Genomic DNA, 9,618 nt, shown 5'->3' with positions numbered 1-9,618 from the left:
TGAGCCATCATCTGTCAGGGTGTGTCTTAGCAAGAAACCATGTCAGAAGGCTGGCTAGAACTCTTTTCTGGGAACTTTGGTAATTGGAAGCCAGCATCGCAAGCCTTGGTTCAAACAGCTGCATTGCAACACCTGCCCTGGACAGTTTGATGAGATTTTCTTCTTTTTATTTCTCTGACTTGTTTTTACTTCATTCTTATTTTTCACATTAATTTTCTCATTTTCCTAACTTCCTTGGTGTTTCCTTCTTTTTTTCCCCCCGTATTAATTTGCAACGTGTTTTTATATTCTTAAGAGGATGTTATAGATTTTAGGCGGATTACTTTGAATTCCGTTATGGCTAAAATGCCTCTAACTATGGAATGCTCATTTACGTGCAAAATCATGTAAAAACCCAACCTAAATGGTAGGCTGCTCAGTCGTTGCAGTAGATACTTCTTGCCCATCAGGAAAACTGGACTTGAGAAGACTCATTTTGTGAAGTGACCCAACAGGTGTCAGTAAGGAGAATGTTATCTGGATGCAATGACTGTTGTCTTGTTGCTGTTGGACTAAATCAAAGGAGCTGGACTGCAGAGAGCTCGTGTTGAACAGGGATGCCCTGAGTGGTGGAGTTACAGGGGCTTTGGCTGAGGGCTTCCAAAAGTGCACGCATGGTGAACCATCACCTACCACAGGCTGAGGTGAATGCAAAGGAGAGAGAATGTGGTGAAACGCATTTCTGCTACTTACAAGTATCTTTTTTCTAATTCTACTCCCCAATATTGTCTAACATTCAGGAAGATTTGTGCTATCACTAGGGATATAACTCACAAATTTATTTAGTAGTTTCATAAATAAGTTTATTCAATAATTTCATAGTGTGGGTTGTGTATTGATAGTTTTCATATAGTAAACATTGATTTCTATGGATTGAAATTGCTAGGGTTGGGCTTGGCGGCCTGGCCTAGTGGCTAAGGTCCCCGCCTTGATCCCATATGGCCCCTGGTTCTAATCCCGGCGGCTCCACTTCCTCTCTATCTCTCCTCCTCTCAATATATCTGACTTTGTAATAAAAATAAAATAAATTTAAAAAAAAAAAAAAAAAAAAAAAGAAATTGCTAGGGTTGGGTATATATAACACCTACATTTTCATAAATTTCTTTAATTAGAATTTTTTTCCAGTATTTGACATGGTAGTTCATTCCCTGAAATTGTGTGACTACTAGATTTCAATATTTTGAATTGTTGATGATGAGTTGAAAATTTTATTTTGTAATCTATAAATGTTAAGTGAGATCACCTATATAAACGCTTAATTTGTTTGTTAGGATTTCCAAGTGTACATTTGTGATTAAATATGTTAATAGTTTGTCATATAGCGCAAACAAAATATAATGCTTTTCTCTTTGATTTTACTGTATTTTTTCCTGTACAGAACTTAAGTATTGAAAATACAATCATGCTCTGGTAAAAAAGATATAATTTTTCATCAATCAACTTAAAATATGTTTGAAGGGATAGAAAATACATCTATATGAATTTATAATACAAGGAAAGAAGAGTGTGTTTCACATGGGAGAGAGCTCTTTAAAGACATTCACTGCTTTTGCTGCAAATGTATCTTTTTGTTTCACTGCAATCAGCACTACCAAGTCCATTGGTAGCTACATAGGTACATTTCTCATTACTTCCAACCTGGAACCTGGAACAAAACAAAGAGATTTATTCTTTGCTTACTGGAACTCATGAAAAATTACCAAGCGTGAGTTCATACACAGAATGTAAACTTTGGTAATCATATTTCCGAAGTTGAAGGAGTGGAGGAAGTGAAATATGAGGGAATATCAGCAAGGTCATGGAAAAATGGAGATCAAAGAATATTTTCTTGGAGCTGGCTCCGTGGCTTAGTGGGTAATCCTTCACCTTCAAACGCCAGCATCCTGTAAGGACACCAGTTTGTGTCTCAGCAGCTCCTCTTCCCTACCCAACTCCCTCCTTATGGCCTGGGGAAGCAGTAGAAGATGGCCCAAGACTTGGGATCCTGCGTGGGAGAACCTAAAGGAGGTTCCTGACTCCTGGCTTTGGTTCAGCTCAGCTGTGGCCGTTGCGTCCATGCGGGAGTAAACCAGTGGTTGGAAGATTTTTCCCTTTTCTGTCGCTCTTTATCTCTGTAAATTTGCCTTTCCAACAAAAATAAATCTGTTTTTTTTTTTTTAAGATACATTTTCTTGGTCCTTTCCCTAACCCACCAAACTGCAATCCATGGGTAATCTTTTTCTTAATACACAATTTCATCAACTTTGTGCAGACCCCAGGTACACTGTCTGTCCCCCTTTATAGGCTCCAAAGTTACTTACAGACTCTATAATGGGAAGGGGATGCCAGAGACCTCCACTGTTAGCACAGGGCCTTGGGCTGTGTATCATAAGGGAAGCATTTTTAAGCTAGACAGTGAGGGGTTGGAGTGCTTTCTTTACATTTTAGAATAAAAATTAAAGATCAATTAATGTAGTAACAGAGGATGAATGGAACATATATTTCATTAAATATCTTTTACAAATTTCAAAATGTTCTGGTCTGAATGAAAAAAACATTTCTTCACTTGGCCACTCTGCAACCATCACCATTGTGAAGCAAGTATTCTTGACTTGAGTGATTAGAAGTACCATCTGGCACGGGACAGATAAACGCATGCATCATACAGGATATACAGATGCATTCACCATATACATAAGTAATCATATACAAAATACCTAGAAAGTATCTACTAAATTCATATTTAAAGTCACATATAAACATTTTATGGTTTTTTTTTTTCAGTTTTTAAAAGTGATTTAAAAAATGTTTAATTCTTTCTATTGGAAAGGCAGGTCAGATTTATGAAGAGAAGGAGAGTCAGATCTTCCTCTTCTGATTCACTCCCCAAATGGCTGCAAAAGCTAGAGCTGAGCCAATCTGAAGCTAGGAACTAGAAGCTTCTTCTGGGGTTCCCACATGAGCTCAGGGTCCCAAGGTCATCCTCCACTGCTTGTCCAGGCCATAAGCAGGGAACTAGATGGGAAGCAGCGCAGCTGGGACACAAATGTGCGCTTATATGGGATCTGGCACTTGCAAGGTGAGGATCTGGTCCTTGAGTCATCTCACGGGGCCCTGAATTTCTGAATTCTATCTTAATTAAAATCCAATGTGACTGAGGTACTTGGAAGAACAATGAACTTAGGTGTAGACTTGCGTATGCACAGGAAGAAGACGATCTTGTGAAGACAGAGTAAGCACTCCGTCTTCTCTAGCTAAGGAATGAGGCCTCAGGAAAAGTCAATCTTGCCAACATCTCAGATCATAACTGTTGGCCACCAGGACTGTTACTGGGGCTGCCCAACTGACACACTTACAACAGATGCTCTAGGACACAGTGACACCAATGGTAAACCACTGGGAACTCTCGACTGCTTTCCCAGGCCACAAGCAGGGAGCTGGATGGGAAGTGGAGCTGCCGGGATTAGAACCGGTGCCCATATGGGATCCCGGGGTGTTCAAGATGAGGACCTTAGCCGCTAGGCCACGCTGCCTGGGGAACTCTCACTTCTCATTTGTGCCTTTCAATTGGACTGTCTCTAACAGAATATGCTATGCTGTCAATATTTTCTTTCATGCAGGAAAAGATTTTTTTTTGTAACTGTAAAATTTAATTTTGGCCATACTTTTCCCTCACATCTCTTAAAAGCATAATTATCAGCTGTTATGCTATTATGGTTGTTATTGTGGATTTTTCATGTCCCTCTTCCCCACAATTGAATGTGATGTAATGATCAGAAAAGATGTATATTTTGTCTCAATTTAGAGGTTTTGTGCTACTAACTGCTATGCACACATTTTTTCCCCTTGCTCTGAATGCCACGGAGCAGCACTATCATAGAGCAGGTGCTCGGAGGGTGACAGCTGGCACGTAGTACCCTTTGTGTTATTTCCACACTTCGAAGTTGGGCAAAATTTGGAAGTGTTTTAAGGAAAATAGTTAATCAGTTCCTCAAACCACGCAATACTGAGAGGTTCTAGAATTTTAAATAAAGATCAAGTAGGAGCAGATATTTTGCTTTCCAACTTACCATCTTGGGAGTGGGAAAATATTCTCCCATCCCAAGTGGAAAGAGGGCAGGGGTCAAGCTGTGACGATTTGCGTCTAATCCCGGCTGAAGGGAACTTGGTGACTCTGGTGCAATGTGACTGAGCACACAGAGGTAGGTACTGGTATTTCATGGTAAACTCTCATGAAAGAACATCAAGTTGGCTTCGGGTTCCCTTTGGCCCCTCATCTAGTGAGAACATGTTGGGGGCTGACGTGGAGGAAACCATCAAGGTGAATAGTTTGAATGGTAAGTATATGTTATTAAGGCTTACCAGTCATCTTCTGGCTTATCGATTGTCCAGCTCCAGATGTCTATACTGTGTCTGTTTACGTCAATCCAATATGAAAAGGGCTTCAGGTGGCGAATCAAAGATTCCTTTCACAAAACACAAAGTATTGTATTGGATTTCTTTCATATTCTCTCTCTTTTGCTATAGCTATCATGCTATTCCCCTTGCACAAGTCCCTTATGTTCTTGACAGGGTTACTGAAATCAGTCTAATACTTCCCTGCTTTTATATTTGCCATAAGAGGGTCAGTTTCCTCAGAGGAATGCAAATTACTCAAAGATTGCATATCACACTTTTGCTCATGATTCCTAAAATCCCTCCTTATTTTAATACTGGAGCAAACAACAACAACAAAACAACAACAACAACAACAAAAACCTAAAGTCTTTGCAGCAGCTTACGTCTTTCACGAGCCACGTCCCCACTTACTATCCCAATCACAGTGGCTGGTTGCTTGTGTTCTGTTCCTGGAATATTCCAGACCTACACTTAATTTTAAGAGCTAGGTTATACTTATTTTTCCTGGTCCTAAGTATTCCATGGACTAGCCTCCTTATCTGCTCCAGGTCTTTACTCAAATGTCCTGTGAGCTCTGACCTCATCTGCAACTTACCCCTCCAGAGATCTCACAATACCCTTTCTTCTGTATACTTTTGGAATAAAACTAACTTCTGATACACTATTACTTTGCATTGCCCATGTCTTCTTCTAGGTGGTAAGCCCCACAAAGATAAACATCTCTGGCTGTTTTTTGACAAGCATCCCACCTCATGAAGGCAACTGCATTAGAAAGTCACTCAAAATGAAACAGGATTAATATAGCAAAACTAACCAGCTCTTCCCTGGAGTCAAATTTTGCCAGAAATGCAGAATGGGTTTTGCAGTTTTCCTGGCTGCTGAGCCAAGTTGTCTCATGTTCAGACTGGAAGTAGCAAGTGTTTTTGATCTGGTCCCAGCCATGTGGACATTCAGCGATATTCTCTGTGCACAGATTGCTTTCAGAAATCTTTGGAGTTCCAACTACAGTGAGCACAGAGGTAAAGAAAACAATTAAGGAAAGTTTGATTTTCACTGTGAAAGAGTTCACATAATGCAGACTGACAAAACGCATTTTACTTCCATATCCAGTTGGAATGACTTAGCTTTATTATTATTTTTTTTAAAGATTTATTTATTTTTTATTGGGAAGGCAGATATACAGAGAGGAGAACATTTCAGCGTGAGCAACATTTGAGATACTTACTAGACAACCAGGTTTGGATTCCGGGGAAAGAATCAGAGTGGAGGTGCCTGTTTGGGGATCACCAGTTTTGATGTGGCATTTGAAGCGCTAAGACTAATTGAGATAATCAAGGGGTGGGCAAGATTACGTAAGCAGGGGACTTGCTCAGAGAATGAGCTTCAGCAATGCATCAAAGCTCTAGGGGGTCAGAGAGAAAGGAGGAAGCAGGTGAAGGAAGCGCGAAAGGGATAGTAAATGGGAAAGGACTCAACTCAGGGAACAGGGTAAGCCAAGTTAAACCACTCTCAGGGGGAGGGAGCCTCTCCTGGGATGCGGACAGGTCTAGTCAGATGACCACGAATTTGGCCATCTGGAAGTCCCTGGGGAAGCTCACTGACAGGTGAGTGGAAAAAGCCACAACAAAATTCACAGAAAGTGGGAAGATAGAAATGAGAAAACACTAGTAAGTGTATGTGTGTGTGTTTTAAAGGGAGATGTTGGGTTCAGCACGATAGCCTAGTAGCTAAATCTTCTCTTTGCAACCTCCAGGATCCCATATGGGTGTGTGTTCATGTCCTGGCTGCTCCGCTTCCCATCCAGCTCCCTGCCTGTGGTCTGGGAAAGCAATAGAGGATGGCCCAAAGCCTTGGGACCCTGCACCCGCCAGAGAGACCTGGAAGAGGCTCCTGGATCAGCTTAACTCTGGCCAGTGTGGCCACTTGGGGAAGATCTTTCTCTCTGTCCCTTCATCTGTCTGTGTATTTGCCATTTCAATGAAAATAGATTTTTTTTTTAAAAAAAGCAGGTGTTGTATCAAGGAGGGAAAAAATGGTAGCAAAAGGAGTGGGGTGTAAGGTGTTTTTTTCTTTTTTTTTTTTTAAAGTACTAATAACTATAATTAGGACAAACAGAAAAGAAGATGAGATTACTCCCATAAGGGAGTACAGGAAATTAATGAGTTCAGGAAACGTTAATACAACTGCCAATTCCCTACATCTTTTGTTCCCTAATAATGCCTGGTGTGATTTCCTGTCACAAGTGTTCTTGTGAGGGGGCTTTTGGATAAACACACACTTGACCTTAAGATTCAGCACAAATACTTTCCCCTTGGAAGCCATAACCTGACTACCAGATGGAATGCACATATCTATAATTTAGCAATTACTTAATTATGCTACAATTATTTTATTATGATTATACAGAGAGCTGAATTGAAAACAAGCAGCTGGGGGGTGGGGACTAGCGCGATGGCCTAGAGGCTGAAGTCCTTGCCTATCACATGCCGGGATACCTTGTGGGCGCTGGTTCTATTCCCAGCGGCCCCACATCCCATCCAGCTCCCTGATTATGGCCTGTGAAAGTAGTTGAGGACGGCCCAAAGCCTTGGGACCCTGTACCTGCCTGGGAGACCCGGAAAAGCTCCTGGCTCCACTTCATATCGGCATAGCTCTGGCTGTTGCTGCTGCTTGGGGAGTGAGCCAACAAATGGAAGAACTTCCTCTCTGTCTCTCCTCTTTGTATATCTGACTTTCCAATAAAAAAAAAATTTAAGATAATTTTCTTTCAGGTAAGCAATTCTGTTTTTACATTTTCGAATCATTAGCACCTGGCAGAATGCCTGAATCTCTGCAAATATTCACAAAAGGACTGGACCATTCTAGAAGGGAAAGCAGGTGCCTGAGCTTGGAGAACACTCAACCACTCTGGTAGGGGTGTGCTTCTGTGATCTCAACTCTTCTGGCTCAGAAGAGGCTAGCCACTGCTATCAAATTGGATCAGCAAAAATACGATTCATGATTCGTAAGCAGAAATTGTTCACTTACATTTTTTAGGAAAGCTTAAAATCCCCCAAAGAAGAAAAGCAAGTCCAGCACATAGAAGAGTTGAGATGATTATCACTTTCTTTGCTATTAGGAACCAAAAAAACAAACAAAAAAAGATTTCCATTTGAAAGAAAAGACAACAACAGCAACAACCAAAACCCCAGGTAATGTCCATCTGTTGTCTGTCTTCCCCGTGATCAGCTGCTCACCCAGTCATCAAAGATGAGAAAGAGCACCTGAGACCTAGCTTTTCAGCAGGTGCAACCTCAAAGGGGACATTGGCTCCATTTCCCCATGTCACTGTAACTGTTTATACTATTCATTCTTCTGTCCTACGTCCAAAAACAGAAAACAGAGCCTCCTCCTGGGGGTCTTTTAAGGAAATATTTCCACTTGATCTTAGCCAAAAAGCTGAGAGGCAATAAATGAATATTGTCTAAGTGTAGGACATGTGGTGGAAACAGGATGGGTCCAACCTTTTTTTTTTGGAGGGGGTGGGGACGAGAGATTTGAGTTTGTTTTGAATTTTTAATGAACGAATAACCGCCTCAGGCCCATCTCACCCTCCAAATGCCAAGGGTGCATGCATAATTAGGAAAGGCAGCTAGAATAATCTCTGCCGGGTGCGTTCCTGGGAGCCCTGAGCCAAGTTCTTGGTTTCCTCCTTACTTAACCTTTTGGGCGTCGGGCTGGCTCCTCAATCCCTATTTCCTCATCTTTCTCATCCTCTTTTTTGTTCATCTCCAACCCTCCCAAGGGCGACTTTTCTCGTGATTGCAAAGGCTGGAATAATCCTTGGGATGAACCGAGAACTTGTGGATCCTAGCTGGTCTCTGCAGACCACAGGAGTGTGGCAGAAGGTGGGATTGCCGCAGACTGGCCTGGGCCAGATGGCCGTAGGCATCTCATCTGCTCTGGGCTCTGATCCCTGTGGGCGGCGGGCAGTAACGGCGACTGGCAGCCACCAACGGTATCCTGCCCGCAGAGGCCACGGTCAGCCAACCGGGCTTGGCCGGGCATGGCGGCGACTGAGAACTCGGGCTCTGATTGGCACTTCTCCCACCTGCTCGCCAGTGGAAGAGGAGGATTGTCCCTTACCTCTTTTTGTCGGCTCCATTATGTCCTAACATCTCGAATCCGCTACAGTTAAGTAATGCAGGTTTTGTACTATCAACTGGAAATAGTCACTTGCATCCAAAGTTGTGTTTTTCTCCGTTTTTAAAAAAATACATTTTCAGTAACCTTTTTTTCCCCCTGTTCTTTTTAACCTCGAAGTAAGTATTGTTTATCTGTGGATTGCTTAGTGAAATCTGGGGACATAAAGTGGCTTTTTTAGGTATGTTCCCATAGCAACTGAGCGATTTGTTTTGTAGACAGTTCTCTTCAATTTGGATCGTATCGCCAGGCAATCAAAATGATTATGCCAGCTGAAATCATGCCAAAGTATTGTAAAACTTAATGGGAAAATATATGTTTTCTTTGACCTTTGGTTTTCTGCCAGAACATTGAAGTTTCTCTTGTTGCTTGTTATTGGGTTTGGTCATTTAAGTCCCTTTTGGGCTTGTCCGAGGTTTCATTCCAAATGAGTGGACTGTTTTACAAGGCAGTTGAACATGCAGGTTGGCTATCAAAGAAGGAGGATCCTACTTTTTTACTTATAGAACATTTGGTCTTGAACTTCCCCAGTTCCATGTAGAAAGCAAATTTTACATACAGCCTCTCTTTTGTTAGTGCTTTCTTAGATAAATTAATTTTTTTAAACCAAAAAATTGCTTCCCTTCCCCCAACATAAATTTGATTTTTCAACATGGATTTCCACTCGTGCACCTGCTTGTTCTATGAAACATCGCTGCTATCTGGCATTGAGGGTGGAGGATGTGTGTTTCCAGGAGGTCGGAGCTGCACTGTGGAGCAGACCCATGTGTCTTTTGAGTGCTCCAGCAAGTTGCTGAGCCATCCCTGAGAGGGCCTGTCTTCCAGAATCCTTGCCTAGGCGCCTGAGTGCTCAAGGACAAGGAGGCCAAGTGGAGGACAATATTGAGCAAACTTGATTCAAAATGATGGGCGCAGGAGCAGGCTTTTGGTGTGGCTAGTAAGCTTACCACTTGAGACACCTGCATCTCATATCAACACATCTGGATTGAGTCACACAGTTTCTCTGCTTTCAATCCTGGC

General features: G+C 42.0%; 1 protein-coding gene across 1 annotated transcript; it reads right to left on the bottom strand.

The window, feature by feature from the left end:
- Nucleotides 1-1,377: 1,377 nt before the first annotated feature.
- Nucleotides 1,378-8,456, bottom strand: LOC105942411 (C-type lectin domain family 2 member D2). Its single transcript, XM_012930158.2, has 5 exons — nucleotides 8,118-8,456; nucleotides 7,444-7,527; nucleotides 5,231-5,418; nucleotides 4,381-4,484; nucleotides 1,378-1,684 (listed from the first exon to the last, which is right to left on the bottom strand). The coding sequence occupies exons 1-5, from the start codon at nucleotides 8,182-8,184 to the stop codon at nucleotides 1,570-1,572; spliced, it is 558 nt and encodes a 185-aa protein (XP_012785612.2). The 5' UTR covers nucleotides 8,185-8,456; the 3' UTR covers nucleotides 1,378-1,569.
- Nucleotides 8,457-9,618: the final 1,162 nt, after the last annotated feature.

Source organism: Ochotona princeps, chromosome 27 (genome assembly GCF_030435755.1).
Source record: "Ochotona princeps isolate mOchPri1 chromosome 27, mOchPri1.hap1, whole genome shotgun sequence".
NCBI classification, from domain to species: Eukaryota; Metazoa; Chordata; class Mammalia; order Lagomorpha; family Ochotonidae; genus Ochotona; species Ochotona princeps.
The sequence above is the reverse complement of the archived record's forward strand: the minus strand, read 5'-3'. Positions and strand labels throughout refer to the sequence as shown.

Excerpts from the sequence above, each read along its gene's own strand:
- LOC105942411 (XM_012930158.2), bottom strand. The coding sequence starts at position 8,184 with ATGAACAAAAAAGAGGATGAGAAAGATGAGGAAATAGGGATTGAGGAG. Across the intron at positions 7,528-8,117 it reads GCCAGCCCGACGCCCAAAAG|CAAAGAAAGTGATAATCATC; the intron begins GTTAAGTAAGGA and ends GGTTCCTAATAG. Across the intron at positions 4,485-5,230 it reads TTGACTCCAGGGAAGAGCTG|GAATCTTTGATTCGCCACCT; the intron begins GTTAGTTTTGCT and ends GTTTTGTGAAAG.